This window comes from Thunnus albacares, chromosome 17 (genome assembly GCF_914725855.1).
Source record: "Thunnus albacares chromosome 17, fThuAlb1.1, whole genome shotgun sequence".
Classification (NCBI taxonomy): Eukaryota; Metazoa; Chordata; class Actinopteri; order Scombriformes; family Scombridae; genus Thunnus; species Thunnus albacares.
The window spans coordinates 11,115,119-11,139,146 of NC_058122.1; the positions used below are offsets into that span (position 1 = coordinate 11,115,119).

The window sequence follows — 24,028 nt, forward strand, 5'->3', positions numbered from 1 at the left end:
GTCAAATCTAGACTCACATATGGGCCTTGAGTCACTGAAGAGGATCATGTTTGAATTTAGTAGAATTAACTGAAGATGTGATTTGTGCCCCTTCATACCTTTGAGTCGGGTTTTATGAGAATTTAATGAAAGATCAATGGTTAAAGTGACAGGCCACGTCCAGTTTTAAATTCAGTGGCTCAAACCTTAGAGTTTCTGTTGTGTATAGCTCTTCCATAGTAACCAAGTGCTGTTAGGTACACTGACGCTACAAAGAGAGGTACAAATTGGTCAACAAAACAATAATCATGTAGGGAACAATCAGTTTTTTTCACATTTTTTTTACTGTCTGTTGGCCTAATTTTTAAAGGAATTATGACATTATCTTGTTCTTTCTGTTGTCTGTTGTTAGTTGGTGTGAAAATGCTGCTATACTATTAGCAAACAGACATGGTCTCACCAGCAAAAAAAAAAGAATTGTTGTGTTGATTAGACAGCTATGGTTATGGTTACGTGTTAAACCATGTCCACTAATATGAATGCATTTGTTTAGTTTATTGTGGCTATGGCTATCTTAAGACCCTCTGGCTATTCACCTAGTTTGATGCAAATGATTAAAAAAATAAACCAAAAATTTTGCCAAAACTTGGTGGTCCACTTTTCAAACTCACAGCGTATTGCACACTCAGGAGAACGTGTGTACAAATGTTCATGCAAATCCATCTATCCATCCATTTAAGTAAGTTTAGAACTTTAATTGTAGCGCCCCCGTGTGTCCAATTAAGACTATATTTCATAAGATTTGTATATCATACTGAGTGTGCAAAGTTTCAAATCTTCAATTTACTGTCTTGTTAGAATAAATAAATATATGTTTACACTTGTATATGATTCAAGTATCACAATTTATTACAAAAACTAGAACTTTTTTCATCTGTCGGTGCTGCCATGCTTTAAGCATATAACAATACAGTATAAAATCTCAACCCAAAAGTAGGATAGTAAAAGCAAAGATCATAGATGCTGACGCAGCATTTACAGAAGTTAAGACATGCTGTTACTGTACAGAGAACATTCCCATTGAAGTACAAACATCTGCAAAATGTGCCATTGTCATCAATGAATTGCATTTTACAACAAACGCTCTGATCCAACCTTGTTCAAAGTGTTTTTTGTTGGGTTTTTTTTACGTCTTTTCAAATTAATTTACAGGAAAATAAACACTAACTTACAAACACTCTGCAAATCATAATGAATGTGCTGAGATTCTTTTCAACAGCCCAAGGCACTCAGGCTCGAATGTTGGCAATAAATATGTCATTCTTTACACAAAAATCACATCAAGCAGGTGGTGGTAGAGAAAGAATAGTGACAGAAAAACAATGTTGTCTATTTCATAACCTCTTGAAAGCACAGTCCTTTTAAAGAAGTCCACCTTGTCCATTTTCACAGTGAAAATCCCTGGCAGTCAAGAAAGAAAACACAAAGTCAGTCGTTTTGTTGAATTGCGTGACATCTGTCCACTAAAGAACTACATGAACCTCCTACTGTACTTTTGATGCTGGCCTGTCATTTTGGTCTCCGAGAGCGTCCTGTGCCCTCTGGAGTGGCATCCGCTGCAGATCGGCCTGATGTGCATTCAAGCACCACAGGATGCCAAAGTGTCCATTTCCGGTGACCTGTCCCACAAAGGGAATCTGGTAAAAAATCTATCAATGTGTCCACGAATGATGTTTTCAAATATCTATAACAAATCCAGATGCTATTCATTGAAATAACCACCTCTTGATCTCTCAAATTAGTTTACTGATGCTGTGACAACAGTGGCTGTAACAAATGGTTCATTGATCCTCTCATCCCTGCGGTTCAGTTGAGCTGGCGACAAGCTTCAAATGTCCACTTCGAGGCACCTCCGTAAATATCAAGGCTCGTCTCCATCCACGCAAAAACGTTGCCAACTTGCGCTTTGCTGCTGCAAGTCGCTAGATTATAAATCTCTCCCATCGATAGTTTCCGATCCCAGATGTGAAAATTTGCCAGATCTCCGACAAAAGCTTGTGTGGCATCAAATCCTCCTCCGAGTGTGTCCTGTGGTGAAGACAAATGGATTTAATCAAGTCCTTCATGCAAAGAACAAATTTGCCACTCGGATTATCTGGATTTTTTCCTTTTTTTTGACTGAATAAATTGAATGAGGAATATGCATCATCCATCCACTGGGATTCTTGATGAGTCCCAATTAAAGATCTAATCACCTTATTACATCTTATTATGTGGATTACAGCAGGGGGTTGGATTTGAAAATTGAATTTACAAATTACTTTTCCACCTTGTTAACTCATTTTCAGTATCATGATATAAATCTGTGGTATTTAAAAAGTGATTGCTCTACACTTGTCAATTGTCCCTCTCTGCATTACATCCTCCCCAAAACATCCAGTGTCCTTAGGGAATAAAATGATAAAGATGCCCTTCTAATGCAGTTGATTTGTGGATTAAACATGGTGCTGACATGGCATATCTTTAGAAGAGGAACTAAAAAAAAGTTGTGTTGGTGTTTACCTGCTCTTGACCAAGGATCAACAGGCCTTGAGGTTTGATAGGATGATATGGTGCCAGATTCTCTCCACTCCCCCTCTTGACACCATCTTGGAAAGCTTCCCAAACACCATCACGAGTGGTCCAGGTCACACAGATATGATGCCACTTCCCATCATTGATCAGGAAAGGCAGTTTTGCAACCTTTAAGGGGTTTTCAAACATAGAAGATGTTAAAGCACAGACGTGGTGTGAATGTTTGCTACAGTGAACCAATAAGTGTTATATAAGAGCAAAGATGCAGACATACTTTGTCATTTATGAGTATCTCCATTGGGTTGTTTCCCCACTCTATGAGGACCAGCTCGTTGGCTTGACCAGGAACTGCGTATGAGAAAGGTGTGCCCACTCCCGGGGATGCGTTGGACTTGAGCCACATGCACACGGTGAGGGCGTACATCTCAGGCAAACTCTTCTTCACTTTTGCGTACATGTAGTTGGTTCTCAGCGGGAACGTGAGCTGGAATTTATCCAAAGGCCTGTTTTCTCTCTGACCTGTAAGGAAGTAATAAAAAACGTGTTGGCACTATGGATAGAATGCAAGTTTCATGCTGTTGTACACTAGTGCTGTTTTTTTTTTTCATTTTGTTAAACACAGATATATCATTCCTAACGCACACATCTTGAGGATTTACATGGGAATTATACGTTACACAACAAATCCACAATCGTGACGCTCCAGAGTCGATTTTAATCTCGCTTCGATAAGCACATCACATCAGTCAGTGACATTATTAACCTTCATCTCTTGTTCCCCGTCTCCCTCCACACCTCACAAGTTGTTTTGCTGCAGGAGAGCAGAGCTGTCCCAAACCGAGAGCGCGTCATGGTTCAAGTTTGCGCAAATGGCTCACAAAGCAAATGGAGGGACAGTTCGTTCACTGCGTGTTTGCAATGTTTTAATCTGCATGAATTAGAGCAGAATATGCTGGCTGCTGCAGCTTTATGCGGATGAGTAAAACATTAAATTGACTGCTGAGGTCATAACAGCTTATGATGCGAAATTGGATAGCCTTCGCAAAGAGATTTTTATTTTATTTTCAGCTCTCCAATGTAATCGTTTGCTACACTGTGGCGATTTGATATCTCCTCTTCATGCTGATGAATCAGTCATTCCACTCACCAAACCCTCCCAGATCTCCTTTCACTTTTTTTTGTGTGGAAGCCTGCCACCTCAGTCCGCCTACCTTTCTCCAGGTCTGTGATCCTCTGGTGTAGAGACGTGAGGGTGGACTCCACTCTCCCACGCTGCTCTGTCTCATTCCGGAGTCCGGGCTTCCCTTCTTCGATGCTGTTCACTCGGGACAACACCTGCTTCTCCAAGTCGTCGATTTTACTTTGGAGCAGGTCTTTGAGGCTGTTCGCCTGCACAGAGTTGTTACTTCTGCTGAATTGCTGTTAGGAGGGGAAAAAGATAAGCCTTTAGCTCAATGTAGAGAATATATATTTTTTCATAATGTTATTCTTTATCTAAGCGTAGTGCAGTGGGACAAGCAACTTCATTTTTCCCCTAGCAAGTTCTGTTTTCCTCATGCCACAGGGCGCTCACAAAATGAAATGACATGGAAATTTGACAATCAGAGACACGAATTACTTTAGATTATTATTATTATTATTACTATTATTGTTATTATTATTATTATTATTTAGTTAGTTAGATTGATGTTCAACAAGAGTGGTTTTAATTTGGTTGAAGAAGCTTTGCGCCCAAAGTGTAGAAAATTCATCAGAAGCAGCAGCCTACCTCAAGATTTTCTAATCTCTGCTTCAGCGACTGTAAAGTCTGTGATAGTTGCGTCAAAGTGTCAGTGGGGCCCCTCGATACATCCCCCATTGTGTTTTTGGTCCCAGTCTCTTTCCTCCTGCCCCCTGGCCGCGCGTCCCCGGGCTCGGCGCCACTCTGGCTTTCACACCGAGCCAACTTTGAGGTCAGTTCTCTGATGGTCTCTTTTTGGTTCATGATCGTCTCTTTCTGCTGCAAGACCGTCTCCCGCAGCTGCATAACAGTGCTCTTCAAGTCCTCTCCAGGCACACTGTTCTGCAAGGTGGCCGAGCATATGTCCATATCCTTGGGTACAGACGTGCAAATGAACTGGGTCTGCCCGCCAAAGTCTTGAGATGAACTCTGCAAAAAGAGGCATGAAAATAGAAAAAGTCTCCAATAGATTCCGTTCTTTGTGGCCTCCATGTTGGCGCCTGTGCTGGGCTGTGATTTCTTTTTTTTTTTCTATTTGGTTTATGAGCCGCAGTGACTTCTCGCTTGTGTCTCTTGTTGTAATCCGTCTGTGCAAGTGCAGCCGTTTTTATACAGCCAGCCTGGTTCTGCGCAGAGCAGGTTCACTGCATCACGACCGGAGGGGAGGGAATCGCACTGTCCCTGTTTAATCGGCCCCAGAAGCCGCGTCACATTCAAGAGATGAAACCCATTTTGCTTTCAGGCTCCCGCATGTTTAAATCTTTCATCACTTCGACTATTTGTCATTTCTTGCCGTGTATTATTCATCTGGAAAACGCGGATTTGTGGGCAGTGAAGAGGGTTGCTTGCGTGGCGAGGCGCCAAAAGAGCCAGCTGTGTTTGTTTTGTTTTTGCGCACAGGAACACAGAGAAAACTCACACACACACACACATACACACACACACACACACACACACATACACACACACACGCACGCACGCACGCACGCTGTAGGTGGATGCAGATCAGAAGTTGCAGCAATTTGCGGTCGGCAGAGTCGCCGCAGATTCAGCACCAAGGACAGCTCCGACCACATCACATTATCACAGAGAACAACGACTGTAAACGCGGTTCGGTTTGCAATTATTTGTGCATTTTGCCCTCTGTTCAGTTCAACCGTGACTAGTGTGTGGATTCAGTTTAGTTGAGCACAAATACGCATGTCGTTTTTCTTTTATTCTTTCTTTTCTCTTTCTTTTTTTAACGGACATGTTTATGTAATGATGCACTGTAAATCCAGTTCAAAGAACATAGATTATTTTTCAATTCATAAACTAGCTACTTCATATGGCCCTTCTCCATCAACCTAACACACACACACACACACACACACACACAGACACACACATACCTTGTTCCTAAAGAAGCCTTCATGCAGTGGCGATCTGCTCTACATCACTGTTATAATCATCTCAATAATTCAGTTTCTAAAATGATAATCTGTCCCGAAGCAATTTACGGCATCTATTATTCAGGACGGACACTTTCATTTTTTCTCCTTTGGCCGTTCAGCTCTTATTTATTCAGTTAATGTTGAAAATAAAATGAAAACATTGAATAAGTAATGAAAACGTATCAGCTCTCAGGTTGAAATTGATTTGGAAAGATGAACACGAGTAGAGGTGCACAGCATGAGAGACAAAAGTCTGCATGTGACAAGAGGATATTAGGTAGAGGAGGTTAGGTGGGTCATGGCGTAATTACTGTCATCTGCACCAGGTCCCTAAAGCTAAATGCTTTATAGCTGCAGGTGCCATTAACACTGACTGACCAATTCAATTTCCAGGATGAAAGACTTAATTTCACAGCAGCAAAACCTATCAAGAGGATCATTTAAGAGCTGGTGCAATACACTGTATTACTGTACACATTTCATTAGTGGGTGGGAATGATCAAGCAACTAAATGGTACATGTGAGAGCTTGAAATGAAACCATTTCCTTTACAGTATATCATTTTTGCAGTTTGCAGTTGTCTCCTCTATGTTTTGTCACTATATAACAGCCATTTGATTTTAGGAAGTCAGTGAAAGTGATGTAATAATCTTAAAGTGTACCAGGAACAGTAAACAGTGTCATAACATGTGACATAACTGTTTTATCAGAATTTACATATTGTTTGTTTATTGTTCCCTGAACCTTTTCTGTGGATTATGCTGCGTTTTTAAGTGATGCAACAACATCTAAAAGGAATGAAAAGGGAGAGGGGTTTAGTTACTTTACTCTCTGTTCGTAATCCAAAGTTGATGGGCTGTATTTGATGTTATGAAAAACAAATATGAAGCTTACAGGTGCAGGATTAAGTAATTTCTTTCAAGCCTTTTTAGTGTGGCATGAAAGTCATGAGGAAAAGTGGATTTTAAAGTGATGTAACTTTCTGAGATTTCTGTAACAAATTCAAAGATTTTTAGGAAAAGTGATGGATTAAATGCCCCATGAAATGGCAGTTAGAGCGTCTTTAGCTTCTGTACTATGACGTCTTTCCTAGTGAAACGGAACATTTGAGCGGTGTACAGTTATAAGAGGGGTTTAAGTCAAATCCTTTGCATTTGATTGGACCGCTAAAAAAAGGTGGGCAGGGCTTAGAGTTCTGCGCAATACAGAGCTGCAGAGGACTTTTGGTTCCACACACACCTCCCTCACATGTTGTTAGATCAGGAGGAGAACGAGGGAGATATGAATGAATCAGGCCTCAGCCACATTATTTTGGAAATGAAAACAAAGTTTTCCAAACACACATCTCTTCCTGTCTCCTATGTTGCTCTGTTAGCTACCATGACCCACAAAAAGCCAATACATTTCCATCACTGTAGAGTACTGGAGAAATTTTTGAGCTTTGAGAATTTTAGATTATTCTCAAATTTGTGCCTAGTTTATAAAATTTTAAATGGTTTGGCCCTTCCTCCACTATGTGATTTTGTGTACACTCACTGAGTAAGTTCTATTAGATACTCCAGAATATCCTCTATACAAGATTGTACGAGACCATTTCGTCGCACTGCATTTGGGCAGTCAGCTTTCTCTGTGAAAGCCACAACTCAGTGGAATGCCCTACCTGATGATATGAGGAACTGTAGTTCAATCAATACATTCAAGGCCAAATTAAAAAATCTACTAAAGACCAATCAGCTGTGTGACAACTGAGTCTAAACTCCATGTATTGTCTTCTCATTAGCACAGGTAGCTGCTTTTAATTTGACAAGTTTACATTATTAATTTCTAATTGACATTGTGGGTGTATGTGATGTGCTGCTGTGTGTAGCTTTGTATTTTGTATTCTGTGTGTTTTTTTTGCTTTGTACTGTTTGTTGTTGCGCTGTTGTATGTGTTCATTGTGGGGGACTACGGATGCAAATTAGCTTCCAGCTAACTGCGGTGCAGTGCATCTTTAATGTTTAAAACCGCACACTGTCCCAATCATCAATAAATCAAACCAAATCAATCAAATAATGAAGTGCGGTTTTATATGACTACTAGCCTGTGGTTAGCTTCTCGCCCAAAGTCACATTTGATTGGATCAACATTTGTAAACGCACCATTTTACAGGAAGAGAAAAGACAAGGATTTTGATGTAAAAAATACTCTAATACTGATATTTTTTGGACATATATTTGACATATAACAAGAGATAAATAACAATAAACACAGGGACACAGGATTAAAACTAGGAAAATCTATTTTTCATTTCATGGGGCCTTTAAGTAATGCAATAATTGCAGTGAAACACACCAAGAAGTTTGACTTTGTAGGCATATAAATAACGTGCTTAATATACTGTACTCATAACCTAATATTTTTGTTGATATTCAGCAGTAATTCCTTCTCTCATCCCCAGCTCATTTGGACAGCAGTAACACCAGCATAGTCAGCTGTGTTTCCCATGGGTAAAATACAAACAGATTAAAAAAAACTCTGAAACTTTATTAGATGTTATGCAACATGAAGCCATGCACTCTGGTCCTGTCAGAGTCCCCTAACTTGCAAAGCAAGAAATGTGAGTGAACAACCTTTTTTTCTCATCACCATACTGTATCAAATATATGCTGGTAAATATATGCTGGTTATGTAATTACATATAATAGATCACTGCGCCTTCCAGTTCTTTCCAAAGGGCATTAATTATATCTATATTACTTCCCAGAAAAAGTAATTTGCCAAAACTGTAGCACTTGCTCAGATGTTGTAATTATTAATGAGCAGAATAGACAAACAACTGAATTGTAGTTTCAATATTTTTATATTTTTGTTTGGATTGAGTTAATCCCACTGTATGTACTGTATACTTAAGCAGAAAAGCCTAGACATCTTCTACCCTGTGGGAGCAAAGGAGCAATGCAAAATGTCCAAAGTCTGGCTCTCATTATGAATTCATTATTCAGTGCTTCCCACACAAACAAGTCTCAAAGCCATATGCTTGAAGTAGAAAAACCTTCACTTGTCTGCGTTCCTCTGAAACATACCTCACTTCTATCCATCACCTCTACTAGTCCCTGTATTCCTCACTCCTCAACTCTCCTCCTACGGGCATAGAAACCCCTGCTCAAGCATAACACTGTTGTTTTGTAGCCTTTCTATACTCTCAAATTAACATTTTCCTCTGCATGCCACAAGTTCAGCCTGTAAGCATATTGAGTTATGCTGTGATTTAAAAAAAAAAAAAAAATGCTGTAACAGCTGTTGAATTTATAATGTTGTTAGCCATGGTGCGTATGAAATAATAATAGGGTTTGGATGAAATGGTTATTTGTTGTGCAAGTCATTGTGCTAGACATGACAGCACAACAATCTTCGACACTCGAGATACTAATCTCACACAAACAGCTGCCAGTAGCTCTTATCACAGTCCTGCACAGAGTACCACTGAGGTTCTGCAGAGCCGTGCTGCTGGGCCAGTGTCCACCTGTTGTGGTGAACAGTATCTCTTTAATAATGCATTCAAACACAGTGGGAATGCATTCTCCAGCACCAGGGATCAATAGTTGTAATTTCACATGTTGGCATCTTGCCCTGACTTGCTTTTTCTCCCTGATTTCTTTCCCACCTTCTGCTGTAATGTGGTGAAAGCCATCAAGGAAAAAACACATCCACTGCTTTTTAGTTTTTAGTTTATTTTAAAGCGTTATGGACATTTTTCTCTTGACGTTAAACTTTAGTACATCAAGCTTTAGTACTTTTTGGGTACCGAATGAAATGTGAGCTATTGAAAAAAGTATTGTTTTGGTACTGAAACTAAGGTATCATGTTGGCACCACAATCAAAAAAATTAACAACCAGTTCTAGTTGAAGTTGACATTTTTATAAGAAACCCATCGTGATAGAAAATAAATGAAAAGTATCCAGCAGCTGCAACTATTTCCCAGTGCAATATCTTCTGCTCTGTAGACCGATTTCATATGTAGCCGGTGTCAGTTTTTTCACATAGCTTAACATAAAAACTACAGAAAACAAATTATTAATGTTCAAGTTGAAAACAAGGATAGTTGTGCAGTTAAAGATGCAGTTTTAGGATGTTTTCGCTTTGCAGCAGTCACTGTGACGTGTCCAAGTGGCATTAAACACTGAAACTCAGCTGAATAAATTGCACCCATTAGAGAATAAGCCAAACACCTATGGTGTAAAAATATTTGCAGTATGCCTGTGAAGCTAAAGGTCACCAACAACTGGTGTTTTTAATTTCAATGTGACCACTGTGGAACAGTCTCTGATAAATACTGGAAGGTATTTCATCATGTCTATGAACAGAAAGCCTAATTAAGCTGCCTTTTTGTCTAACAAGTCATCCTTGCCATTCCAGAGGAGGAAAACAGCTGCCATCTTGGGGTCACTGTACTGTATGCAGTGGCCAGTTAGAGCGAAGAAAATGTCAATCAGTTACCAGCATAGTGTAAAACAAAATAGCCCAGAGAGCCTAATTAAGACAAATACATTTTTACTTATAATTTCTCATCACTTCTCCTTTTTTTGTGAGTTATTTCCCTGATGGTCTGCAGATGGAGTTTCACATACTGTATGATTGCTTTCCTTATGTTTTATTAAAGGTTGTGATTTAATTATTTTTCCTTCTGCATGAGCTGAGCGACCATCTGAAATTGATACAATGCATCATCTGACACTGGGATCATTTTCTGTGCTGATGTGACAGTGTTCTCCTTCCACCGCTGAAGATGAGGAAATATATAACCATGTGCATATACCATTGCCCAGAGTATGTGATGATTGGATACAGACTCTCTAAATTTACTGTTGTGCATGGGCAGTGGGATTCTTTTACTACTCACCCATTCATCATTTAATTCCTTTGATCTAATCTGCTGTCACATGTATGCAAACTGCCAAACACTCACATATTCATGGAAAGTTTTATGATCTACGGCACTATTTTTGTGTGACTAAGCAAACCTGCGTCTTGCTGTGCACTCATACTTTCCTTGGCTCTCTTGTGCATGTCTGGATTTTATCAGTTTTTATGACTTTAATACTTTTCTCACTCTGTTTACGCTGACTGTGTGTTTGCTTCTTTGTAAATGTAACTTCCCTTCAGTGGTCTTTACTCTGCTACCTCAACCATAGTTAATCTTTTATGAGAATGTCTGAATTGGATTTTTTTTTTTAAGATTAATTTCAGTATCATAAAAAAGAAGAAAAAAATGTTCCTTTCAACCTGTAATAGTAGCAGATATTGTGTGTTGGCTTTCGTCACATCTTATTAATAATTCTTTTCTTCTTTTGAATCCAGAGTGCAGACATATACAGAGGACACAGAGTACACTTTCCTATTCCTTTGAATGAGAAAGTGTGTCCAAACTTTTGACTGATACTGATAACCATAACACTAATCAAATTAAAGGGCGCTTCAACAATTTTATACATGAAGATCAATTTAATCTTTATGGAGACTACCACATTGTCTGTGGGAACAGTTGTTTATTATCCTCTGTGGCTCTGGCGAGCTTTCTAAAGTGTGAAATATAACCTTGATGTTGTCATAGTGATGTCACTAGGGTTATGTCAGCTAGGGCTTGTGGCCTGTGTCATAAACTGAAGGCGTAAGGATTGAAACGTGGGCGCTTTACCAGGCAAGGGGGTTATATTATATGAGTTATATTGTGGGAAATGTATCATCCAGTGTTTTTTGGAGCTTGACCCATACTACTGCCTCGATTTTGACCATTTTTTTCTCTCGCAATTTCTCCAACTTTGAACTGCAATATTAAATTAAACACATGATAGGAACATTGAAAAAACACTGCCTCAAAAAGTGGGTTAAATGGCTTTCTGTATATGTTAATGATTTTGCAGATGAACAGCCTCTGCTAGAGACAACGGTGTTCCTCTTTGCCAAGGCATATGTCGTCATAATTTTGGGGCTTTGAGTATAGTAGATCATTTGTGTACCATTTTTGCCTAAATTCTAAACACATAAGTCACAGCCCTCTGTTGGTTAGTCTCAACCCCACAGATAAAAGTGCTGATTGTTGGACCACATTCAAAACTGACCAATGCTGCTAGTTGGATTTCTAATCTAATGTCACAGCATTTCAGTTATGAGATTACTTCAGCCCCAAATCCTTTTCCATAAGGATGTTTTCATTGTTTTCACTTCCTGCCGTAGATATCATTTTTATAAGCCCCTAGAAAGAGAGAAACAGTCAACATTTTTATCATCCATCAGTAAGTACAAGAACCCGGTTTCTACATCACATTGATTTCTCTTTGTCTTCTCATTGCCATTGCTATTGTATCTGACTGTTGTTTTGGGATGAATGCAGCACAGTAGTCTTTCAGTACCTGAGGGAATGTTACATTATGAATCAGGCATCAAAGATTCCCAGGTTCACATCACAAACGGCCTTGTGAATTGGATTTCAATCTCGGCTCAGATTCCTTCAGCACTGTTGAAGGCTGGCTGCAGATTCTACACTGTGTTGTTTACTGTACATTCGTTTCTTTAAATCAAATTTTTCTTGCTGCTTTCATACAGGAAAACACTCTTCCAATTACAGACTGTGCAATGATTTTTATGTTGAACAATTTCACAAAATAGACCAGCAAAACTCTTTGTTAATATCAAACACACCCTAAATCCAAGTGAATACAGCCTTTCCACCATACTGTATGTACATGATTTATAGTGTTTCCTTTTATATCCTGATAATCCAGTTGGTTTTCTGTCTTGCATACAAAGTGACAGATGTACGTGAAGGTTCAGCATAATGTGCATATTGTAATGTAAATGTGAATTCATGCCACACAATTCAAGCCTCCATTGTCTGATTCACAGGTCACTTTTTTTTAAATTTAATTTCTTTGTTTTGTAAATGCAGAATTATTTGCCAGGCCTTGGTGTTACTATGTGGTATAAGGAAATATGTTTATTCTAAATGTTTGAAGTATGTGTCCATGGCACTGAGCTGCCAGTGAGGCATGAGCAGCGTGTAGGTGGTGCTTGTGCACCGCTCAGCTTTCAGAGAAGCTGTGGAAGCATGAAGTGCTGTCAAGAGTTGCAGTCTAATGAAGGAATGTACTCTTGCTGAACAACACAAAAGGAAAGTGACTGACTTGCTCAAGGCCTCTGTCTGGCACCTTCTCTCTGCAGGAGAGACTGAAGACATCATGCTGGATCACGCCTGGCAAGAGAGAGAGAGAGAAAAAAAGTTAAGGTTGCTGAAGAAAAAGTTATGCCTTAGTAACTTATTAAGATTCAAACCACCCACACTGTGTTAGAAGATAGAAGATCCCTGCCTGTTTTACTGATCAACAGAAATTACAGACTTACAAAGAAGACTTAAAGATGCAGTGAAATGCTGCTGCTGTCTGTTTCTGACAATTTTCTGCCTTTAAGATAACTAGAGTTGTTTCAAGTACATTTTTAAAATCTGCTAATTTGTCCTTTTGCAGTTCTTTGTGACACTGTTGTGTAATCTATCCAGAACAGTCTCAATTAAAGGTACCCTGTGGATTTTTTAAATGTTGTGCTATAGAGCAATGTACAAGCATGCAGGCACATTTTATCAACAGTTGGTAATAGTAATGTGCAAAAAAAAAGCACAGCAATGTGCCTACAAAGGCAGTAAAGAAAACTGCACACAAGCAAATATGTATGTAAACAATGTAGGTTTTAAATTCTTCCAATGAAAATGATTTATGAGGAAGGACACCTTTAAGGGGGAACCTTTAAGCGTCAGATATACACCGTGCACACAATTATTAGGCAAGTGAGTATTTTGTCCATATCATCATTTTTATGCATATTTTCCAACTCCAAGCTGTATAAACTTGAATGCTTATTGGATTTAAGCATATCAGGTGATGTGTATTTGTGTAATGAGGGAGGGTGTGGCCTGAGGAGATCAACACTCTATAACAAGGTGTGCATAATTATTAGGCAGCTTCTTTTCCTCAGGCAAAATGGGCCAAAAAAGAGATTTAACTGACTCTGAAAAGTCAAAAATTGTAAAAAGTCTTTCAGAGGGATGCAGCACTTGTGAAATTGCTAAGATTTTGGGCAAGGTGGCTATATTAGTCACTGATTTTTTTTTTTGTTGAAATGTCAGAAATGTTTGCTTGTAAATTTTGAGTTGTTTGTTTATTATTCTCACTTTAACAGATGAAAATAAACAAGTGAGATGGGACAATTTTTGTTTTTCATTTAGTTGCATAATAATTCTGCACACTAATAGTTGCCCGATAATTGTGCACACATAGATATTCTCCTAAGAAAGCCAAAACCTCACTTTTATTTTCTTAAATATTCAGGTTTGAGGGTTTATTAACATTTTGGATTGACCGAGAGCACTGTAGTTGTTCAATAATAAAATTAATCCTCAAAAATACAACTTGCCTAATAATTGTGCACAGTGTAACAGATAACACTCGTTTTTATCTGTTTTGGTGACAAACACTTTGTTTGTTGTCTGTTTGTCTAAAAGAAAACACAGGACAGGACACCTTTAAAGGTACCCTGTGGAGTTTTTGACTACTAGTAGCACGATGCAGCAATGTTTTTCTGAGGTGTCTCCATTGGGTTTGTATCGTGCAAGCACACGAGAACTTCCATTCACAAGCACATGGGTGGTGCGATTCACATCTGAACAATTCAGGATTTAATGTCTTTGTAAATCAGCTTTAAAAATGTTTATGAAGAATGAAATTCATGCAACATGTTTGTTAGACCTCATGGATACTTACAATGTGCTTACAAGAATATTTTTATATTCTTATCCTAAAACTCTTACTGTTTTTCTCTTTTTTGTGAGGTTTACTCGTACGAGTGTTCCAATTCAGATTAAACAAACTCTCTTTACTGCCTGAACTTGTAATAAATCGCTTATTTTACCCTGATGAGCGCCACCTGTTCATTAGGTGTAAGATCTGATCATCTGCATAATCATCATCCTTTGAATTGCTATCCAAGGCTGCTTGTTCCACTCCGTTTGTGGGCAAGTTTCATTCACAAAAAATGTTCCCAAAGAGTAAAAACAAGAATTTCACACTGTGCAGCTTCAATTGCTGCTGTCAGAGAAATCAGCGCTGAAATAGTCTATGCCTTGCATGAATGTGTGTGTGAATGGGTGAATAAGGCTTGTAGTGTAAAAGCACTTTGAGTGATCGGAAGACTAGAAAGGCGCTATATAAGTGCAGTCCATTTACCATTTACCATTTATCATATTTAAACCAGTTGAACATCGACAGACATAATAATTTAAAGTCAAACAAGTGTTTCTCCCCTTGTGAAGAAAGACTGCTTATGACTCATATCACAGGTCTGGACCACTTGTAAATTTCGTTTGTGCTTAAGAAAATTCCAAGTAGATAAAATTGATGAATGTCACAAATTGTCTTAAATCATTCAGATGTGCCTCTTACAAATGAATCTGTTTGTATAAGTGCTTTACAGGTGTCTCTCGGTGAGAAACACTGAATGAAAACTCCACAGGGCACCGTTAAATACCAGATGAAGACAAATGTTTTCTGCTGATGGCAGAACATTGTCTGAAGGATTTAAATGTTCTATGCTGAACCTTCCATGTATTATCTATGGATAACAGGTTGAGTTGGTACAAAAATAGCCCGCATATTTTTCAGTGTGGTGGAAAAAAGGCTGGCTTGAAGATGCCTGCACGCTATGAAGGAACAGCCACATGCACACAGTCACGTACTGAAACATCCAGGAGAAACCTCTATTTTTAAAATGTTTTATTGTCAGACTGTATAGATCAGTGGTAACAGTATTTCCTTTTTCCTTGCAGCTCATCTATTATTGGTCTGTGATCAAAGTTGGATCTGCTCAGCCAGGCGGACAACTTCATGTAGTTGCTTTAATCATCAAAGATTCAGATTATCCAAAGCCATCAGATCCTCTTTGTGTCCTTGTTCAGGTCAGATCGGGTCAGCTGACACCGGGCTGCATTTGATTATTCCTCATCAATCCATATTCATAAGTATTGTGAGCATTAAAGGCTTCCAGCTGCATGCGGTGTCCAGCAGGCACGCCATGGATGATACTGTCTGGCCTTGAACAGAATTACGGTATAAGCGCAAAGATGTAACTGTGATGTAATATGGGCGAGGAAGCCATGCAAGTAAAGATGTATTGATTTTCCAGTACATCAAGGTCGCTTCCTCTCTCCATGTCTTTCACTCTTTCCGGAGGGGGGAACTGATACAGATGCGCAGAGCAAGTCAGAAAAGATATGGTATAGATATGAACTGTCTTTCTTGACTCTAGAATAGTTAAGCTGAAGATATCACAACTAAAAGTTTCACTCACACTGACACTTCTGATGCTCCATAAAGCAACAGGGAGACACACAATTCAGAAGACATGGCAGAATACAGGCTGCTGTCCCTGTAACAGCTGTGGGAGAGAAAGTGATGTTGTTGTTGAGACAAACTTTAAAACCTGTAAAGGTCAGGAATTAAATGAATCATGCCTTAATGCTCATGGACGAGGTTGATCACCAACCTGTTAATAAATGCTGCATGTCCCAAGACGATGCATAAATCAGTGCTCCGCAGCCTCTCCCACATCTTTGCTCTGTGAACCCTGTAACCCAGCAGGCTTACGCAGATGTGTATGTGTGTGTGTGTTGAAAAGACAGCAGGATCTGTGCCTCCACATGAAGGCTCCCTCTCCAAACCTCTGCCAGAGAAGAGACAGCCTCGCATCTGTGTGGAATAATAAAATTGTGTCAAAAAGTGCAGGCAAATATTTCTGTGCACCGGCGCTCTCTGTTGGAAACAGAGCTCAGACAACTGCAGCAATATCCTTTTTTTTTTTTTTTCTACTTTGCAACCTCTCTCCTTTATGCTCTCACTGTTTTGTGGTCTCTCTGCACAGATTTAAATGCGATATTGTACTATTTTCCTACTTAAAAGTATTTAATTCTCTTTTATTGCTCCATTTAGTCTTGTTAAAGCAACGACCACTCCCCACAGAAAACCACTGTCACCACACACACACACACACACACACACACACACACACACACTTCTGCCAGGCTTCTCTCAGGCGAGAACCGGAGAGCCCCCACTTGCACAGCAACATCAATAATACAACTGAAGCACATCCCCCCCCCCCAACCACCACCACTTGCTTCTAAAAATAGACCTCCTTTTTTGTTTAATATTTAATTTGCCCTTTCTCTCTCTCTCTCTCTGTCTCTCTCTCTCTCTGTCTCTATCCCTCTCTCTCTCTCTCCCTCTCTTTCTTTTTCTCTATTCATTGTCTTTAAATAGGTGATGAGGAAAGATGTCAACAGATGAGTCTATGCTTCCACCTTTCCACTTACTTCCCATCAAATATTCTGTTTTTCCGAAACCCACAAAGTCCATTTCTTCAAAACGCTGTCCATGTACTAGTTTCAAGTCTCCTCAGGCCTTACAAAATGTCTCAGTTTATCTTTGTGCTTTGTGAATGAATGTGGGCCTGGACTAAATATTAAAGCATCTTAGTTAATGATTCACAACATTAAACCGGTTGAACTTCATCAAGTCTGAAGTCTGAACCACTAGTGCCACTCTGTTGTGTATTTTATTATTTTTATTGTATTAAGGTGGTTCTCAGGATGTCAACATTGGTGAGTCAGTCAGTCCACTGATATAGTCCAGATTGAAATATTTCAACAATTATTGGATGGATTGGCACAAGACTTTGACATTCACGGTCCCCAGATAATTAATCCTAATGACTTTGGTAAACCACTGACATTTCCTCTAGCGCCATGAGGTTAATTGACATTTGTGGTTTTGAATAAATTTCTTGGCAATTATTAAATAGATTGTCCTAAAATTTGGTACACACCAAATAATATTCATAATATTTTTGGTGATCCATTAACTTTTCATCTAGTGCCAACATTGGGTTGTGTCCAATTCTTTGGTTTATGATCAAAAACTGCAAAACTAATGACATTCCCATCAGCCATGGCTGTACTTTGTGTTTACTACTAAATACTGTCGCAAATGCCAAACTAAAATGTTAACATGGTAAACATTATACCTATTACATGTTAACAGCATGTTAGCATGCTGATGTTAGCATTTAACTTAAAAGAATGCTGTGCCTGAATACAGGCTCACTTATTTGCTAGTATAACTGTAGACTCTCTTAGTCTCGTTACCATATGAGATCAAAAACTAGAAGAGTCTGTCCTGAAACAATAGTCAGGTGCCTAAATGAATATTGGAACAAGCTTTGCTTGGTGTCATCATTTCTTCTATTCATTTTGGCCATTTAGAGATCCCTTCCTATTGGACCTCTGATGTAAGTGTTTGGGGAAAAAATACACAGACCTCATTCTATTGAAAAAGTTTTTCTGAAGTCAGCATGAGACTTCAGCAGTCTGTGTTAGACAAATTAAGTGGATATCTTCCAACATTGCAGTATTTTTAGTTTGAAATTTCCTGTTTGTATTACCAGAACTCCTTCGCTGATCAGCATGCAGACACTGTGCAGCTAAGAGGGAATTTCATACTAAAGACTGCAACTTTTCAAGATTGCTGAGGCCTCATTTTATTTCATCTGCACATAAAGTTGTCCCTGAGTTCTCTATTATCACACAGTACTTTCCACAACAAGACGACATGCCAGCATTTAATATAATCAATGTGCGCTAGCTTTGATGCATCATCAGCCAGGCAGATTCAAGCAGTGGGGGAAATGCTGCTTACTGAGACGAGAGCATCTATTCAAACCACAATCAATCGTGCGTCACACATTCTCACAGCTTCCCCATTTCTCACAAACAATCCTCTTCCCTCTGAGCAAATACCTTTCACGTGGGAAGTGATTTCAGAGGTGGTTGAGTACACCTTACCCACCGCTCTGCTGTGTGTGTGTATGTGTTTCCCTGGGTGGTTTTTAGTTTTATGTCTGTGGCTGATGTTGCAGGCTGCTAACATCTCCTGACCCTCAGAGGAAGGAGGAGAGGAATGCTCTGCGGGGAGTTGACTTAGTGTTTGTTATATAATGTGTCCTAACGGGGCACATACCTGCTGATAGTGCTGATGCCGGATTCTGCCCTGCATAACCATCATGGCTCGAATTTGTAATTTACTTCATCTCTGCAAGTGAAGCTCCTACAGTATGTTAGACTCTCAAATAGCTTTTGCCCTAATAACAGCACTTGAAAAATAACAAGAACTGCTGGAAAATAAAACACTTCCAGACGGAAATCATAGATATAATTTCAGTGACACATTTGATTTTCTTTTCTCTTTTTTTAAATTTTAATTCTATTTTCTATGACGGATGGCAGTGAAAGCCTTCATCCTCTATGCATTGACTAGTTTATTAACATTACAATTTTGCTCTCTCTTTGCTCATTATTCATGTCTTTTTAGCTTTATGCACCAATATGTTAACTTCAAACAATAGTAAACAATGGATTAATTCTCATTGTTTTAGCCTCATAAATCATTGTCTTAAGAAATTTGCAAACAGGTTTTCACACGGTGTAATGCTGTGTGTCTGGGTATTGGTTTTGGCAGGAAGGATTATGGTAGTATTTGTACAAGGCCTCTATATCAATGCAGGGTTTACCTGAACAACATACTGTATTTAATATGATGATGATGGTGTTTGTTTTATTAGCAAATATTGCTTGGATCATGTCTACAATGACGTGCTTTACTGAATCCTCAATTAGGCTTTGGCAGAAAGTACATAGTGAAATTCAGTGGTTATGTAATTCCATTACTGTAACAAAAATGAATCATATTGCAGTGTAATTCTTCATTACTGGAATTGAAGCACAACCTGTCATGCATTCTGTAATGCAGAACAACCTAAATCTTTATTATTACAGTCAACTTACAACCCGAAATGTACACGTTTGTGTTATTAAATGGTTTATCATAACTAATAGTTTAAGAAATGTAAGCTTTTTTCAAGCAAAACGTTAGAAGGTGTTCACTTCTGAAATATAAATAACAGTGAGGTAACTACAGATTCGTGACACCAGTGGAGACTTTTCAGAAGCACTGGATCCAGAACCTTCTACCTACTTTAAAATCAATCCCAGCATAAAGCCCACTGTTCTCACAAGCCTGAACTTTTCACACAAGCTTTCTTTTCTCACTAACCTCAGCGAGATCTGTCTATGAGCAAGTGAAAAGTTTGAACGCAGTTTTAAAAATCTAAATCTGTAGGAGGATATGTTGTCTGGTAAAGTACTCCGATCAGATTCTGACTGCAGCTCTTGAAGCTTGAAACTTTCTGACAACAGTTGGTTAATGGATAGATGTACTCACTTGTGGAGAAAGGACTGTGTTGCCACGCTCTTCTGTGTACTGTGTCATAAGCATGAGAGTAGGCGCAGTCAGGCTTTTTCTTCAGCTTTCTTATCCTATCACATCAGTGATGTCTTTAAATGTTTTATTTCAGCAGTCAATTGTAAATAACTGATTAATGTACAGTGAATTCGTTTAGATGCTCCTGAGCTCTGAAGCGAAAAATGTTCAAGTAGAACAAGCTGAATTAATATGCAGTTTACACTTTTCAGTGAATAGAGCCTTTGAATTGATTGTCATGTTTCTTTAACTTTTATATTCTCTTATACCTATTATGTAAATAGAGAATTCAAACAAACTGATTGGGATAATACAAAATAATTAACATATAAGCAGTAGCATACACACAATACAAGGACTGTGATATTTTTTTATGAACAGAATGAGGAAACATTTTTAGCCAGCAGCTTTGGTCCAAACTGAAATATCTCAACAAGTATTATATGGATTACCATGAAATTTTATACAAACCTTCATGATCCCCAGAGGTTGAATCCCACGTACACTGGTGATCCCCTGACTTTTCCTCAAGCACTGCCATGAAAATTGACTCCGGTTTTCAATTTAATGTCTTAACAACTATTGGATGAATAGTTGGATGAATTATCAATATGAATTGTAATAAGTCACTTTCCATATAGCTCCGTCATTAGGTCAAAATGTTTATTTGCTCATCACTTTTGCTGAACAAAAACCTTCAAAACTAATTACATGCCCATCAGCTTCAGCTGTACTTTGTCTTCATGTTATTAGCATGCTGAACTAAGTTGAGGATGTTAGTATTAAGCTCAAAGCACTGCTGTGCTTACAGAGTAGTGCAGAGCTGCCATCATGGCTGCTGACAAAGTCTTTGCTTCCTGGAACAAGAATTTTACATTTTTGGTAACCAAAGGTCAGCAATGTTTTAGAATTTTTTTGGTAATCCAAAAAGTCACTTGTCATCATGCAATTCATGTAGATTGGAATGAAACAAGAACCTAATAGGTCATATGAAGTTTATTTTCAGGAGATAAGGTTGATGTGACGTTTCCGAATGACTCCTCCTTGACTTAATTGTTATTGACCTCTGTTGTCTGCTGTGTGTCCTAGTTCTTCCAGAGATGGGTGAGGGACAGAGAGAAGGTGAAGGACATCTATCGTCAGCTGGGACCAGGACATACACAGTATTCTAGTGATCGATGGAGACAACAGTGGTAATGGCCTTAACAGCTAAGCAAGGAGGACGATCAGTGGCTATCGATTCTGGCTGCCGGGGGAACCAGCATATGTCCAAGTTAAAGGTAATGTTTCAGTGATTTCTTGGACCCTTGTGGTCAGTAGGAAATGAGCAAAATATTGCACTAGGTCAGTCAGAGCTCTCTCAATGCTGTACACTCTCAATTATTTACCACTCCTCTCTTTCCCTTACCTTCACTCCCTCCTGCCTTACTTCCTTCACTCAGTCAATTTATGTCTTTGTGCCTCTGCCAGCTTCCACCTCTCAGTTTCTCTTTTCCACCCCCTGTTCAATCAACTTGGGTCAAGCATTGTTCAGCGGCTTGATGTTTCTGCTTGTAGACGTTCATTCACTTTTCCACTGTAAGCATAATTTGCTGCAGCAATGAGACCATGTAAACACAGGAATTAGATTCCATCAGTATGCTGCCTTCTTAGCCTATGTTATTTTAGGATTGCTTTGTACATTTGCTCAACAGGAACTTCAATTACATCAGGAGTTCAGAGAGACGCTTGCTGTCAGTTTGTAGCTACACAAGTGGAGTTTCATCATTGAAAGTTCTTGGATGTTTGTGCTTAGGCGAATGCTAAAAGCTGTATTCTCCCAGAAGACAGGGCATTGCCATATTCTGCAGTAGTACATCTTCACAAACGGCCTGTGGGTACTCTACATGCACATAAAACAGTGCCTCTATATTTACTCTTTAAAAGCCCTGTTCGTTCTGCATTCAGGATGCTTTTGGAATAGTTGAAGACCAGGCATCACAGCATCCCCTGTAAAGTGGATCCTCCTTACTCCTTTATGTTTTTAAAAATGTACTTCGCCATTTTGGAATATCAGCATACCCAAAGGATCTTGTTGTCAAATGTCTTCCTGTTACAAGGCATTTGATAACTAGGACAGTAATGATTTCTGACATACTCTGGCACTCAGTACAGAGAGTTTACATAATTCAGGCTTTAAGTGTGAAATGGGAGAATACAGTAGGCTTCTTTTCTACTTATCCAATATGTTAGCTATTGTAAAAACTGGTTTTATTGCCTTACCCTCAGTAAGGCTAATTTGATATATCTTTCTCTACTCCACTATAGTCTACTGATGTCACCTTAGCTTTATTAAAGGCAGGCTGTCTATCGAACTCCAGTATTTCAACATTGTGCAGGAATATAAAAGGTCTCTGAGGCTCAGCCGCCTGCCTACACTAGAGACACACCTCAGAGCTCAGCAGCTGTCAATTCAAACTCAATGTGCCTCACAGGTGCCAGTTCTACTCTGCTTCTTACAAGCCTTTGTGCATCGATCAAAGCAAACCGCCTGCCAGGGATTCAAAATGCAATACTGCACAATATCTGCAAAGTCAAACTGACCAGTGTCTCACCTCACTGAAGCTTCAATATTGTCAGAGGGGTGAGCTGGCACCGGCCACCCAGCAGTGTGAGCGCATGTGAGCGTGTACAGTGAACAGCACAGTCGAGTGTGACCATGTATGTCGGCACGTGGGAGTAACTGAAGCGTGTGATCGCTGGCGTGAGATGGTCAAGGGGCAGTGTTGCAGCAAAATGAACACAACACCACTTAGTGTACCATCAGTAGCATGCATAGCCTTAATCTCTGTGTTTTGTCATAGCCCAGTGGATCCATGTGTAGTAAACAGCTGTTGTTTCTAAGTGATGGAGCTGTGTCATGGACTTTCCCACTGATTGCTGGTTTGCTGAATTGTGCAACTAATGATATAAAACACACCACACTTTACCAATTGGTGATATGTGTTTATGTATGCAGGATTAATTTGAACACTCCAAAGTTACACTTTTTATTAAAATATTTACCTGAACTCTCTCAAAAATACAAATTATTCCATCCTCAGAAATCATATTATTTGACAGGCAAAGCTCCTAAAACAGCTAAATCCTTCTGAATTAGAAAACACAGAGGGAGCACTCAAACCTTTATAAGACAAACCTGTCTCATAGTGCTGTCACACACAGTATACTTATGTAATCTCAGGAAATAGATAGGGACCATCATCAGGGCTAAGTATAAGAGTAAGTCTGAGATTAATATAGAAAGAGCAGAGATAACTTTTTAAATGATAAATATTAGAAGTACAACTTCTGGAAAGATTATTATTTTAAGAGTAAGAATGAACAATATTATATCAGCATTGCCTATTGTGGGTTGTCCGCCCATAAAGGTTTAATTTTTGATGAATCATGTTTGCCGCAGATATAAAACAAGCTGGCAGGAGTAAGACGAATGCGTGAGGTCCAGAAAAGTTAAACTTTGAAAAAGTATCACCAACACAGTCATTTTTCTCCCCACTACCGTGAGCAGCATTATCAGCTCTTTCCTAGTGACTCACTGCGCGTCCGTGTGAGCAGGCATCTGTGTGTGCTATTTAAGGAGGTGTGGTCACAGTTCACGGCCCGCTGTGTCTGTCTGATCTCTGGTGGGAGACGTAGCTCCGGCTGAGTGGTCGTGACCCTCCCACATTAGAGAGCGGTGCGATGGAAGGAAATGCAGACTGAATTGCGCTGAGCACAATGGCCACTCTTTAATATCAGCAGCTGATGCATCTGTGATAGAAACACCTGCTGGTGATCGCTTTCATCTCACACCCCGAAAGTGATCTGGCGTCATTGTATGTTTCTGTCTTGTTTGATGGTGACATTATTTGAATAGCAGCACAGTGGTAATACACACCAAAAT

The 24,028-nt window shown here is 39.2% G+C and overlaps 1 protein-coding gene and 1 long non-coding RNA gene across 3 annotated transcripts in view; one reads left to right on the plus strand and one right to left on the minus strand.

Moving 5' to 3' along the window:
* The window catches only part of LOC122967064, a 90,742-nt gene that overhangs the window by 44,166 nt on the left and 22,548 nt on the right, over positions 1 to 24,028 (plus strand). Inside the window, exon 2 of the long non-coding RNA XR_006398534.1 lies at positions 21,193 to 21,383. This is a non-coding gene — a long non-coding RNA (uncharacterized LOC122967064). The remainder of the gene's footprint in view (positions 1 to 21,192; positions 21,384 to 24,028) is intronic.
* nptx1l (neuronal pentraxin 1 like) lies at positions 866 to 4,930 on the minus strand. Of its 2 annotated transcripts, XR_006398533.1 has the most exons (6): positions 4,322 to 4,930; positions 3,765 to 3,972; positions 2,828 to 3,072; positions 2,542 to 2,721; positions 1,762 to 2,067; positions 866 to 1,658 (listed from the first exon to the last, which is right to left on the minus strand). XR_006398533.1 is itself a non-coding variant. In XM_044331473.1 (5 exons), exons 1-5 carry the CDS (start codon positions 4,763 to 4,765, stop codon positions 1,846 to 1,848), a joined length of 1,299 nt encoding a protein of 432 aa, XP_044187408.1. In that variant the 5' UTR covers positions 4,766 to 4,930; the 3' UTR covers positions 866 to 1,845. The 2 variants fall into 2 exon arrangements, 1 of the variants encoding a protein (XP_044187408.1); XM_044331473.1 differs by having other exon boundaries at positions 866 to 2,067.

Excerpts from the sequence above, each read along its gene's own strand:
- nptx1l (XM_044331473.1), bottom strand. The coding sequence starts at position 4,765 with ATGGAGGCCACAAAGAACGGAATCTATTGGAGACTTTTTCTATTTTCA. Across the intron at positions 3,973-4,321 it reads AGAGATTAGAAAATCTTGAG|CAATTCAGCAGAAGTAACAA; the intron begins GTAGGCTGCTGC and ends CCCTCCTAACAG. Across the intron at positions 2,722-2,827 it reads AGATACTCATAAATGACAAA|GTTGCAAAACTGCCTTTCCT; the intron begins GTATGTCTGCAT and ends AACCCCTTAAAG.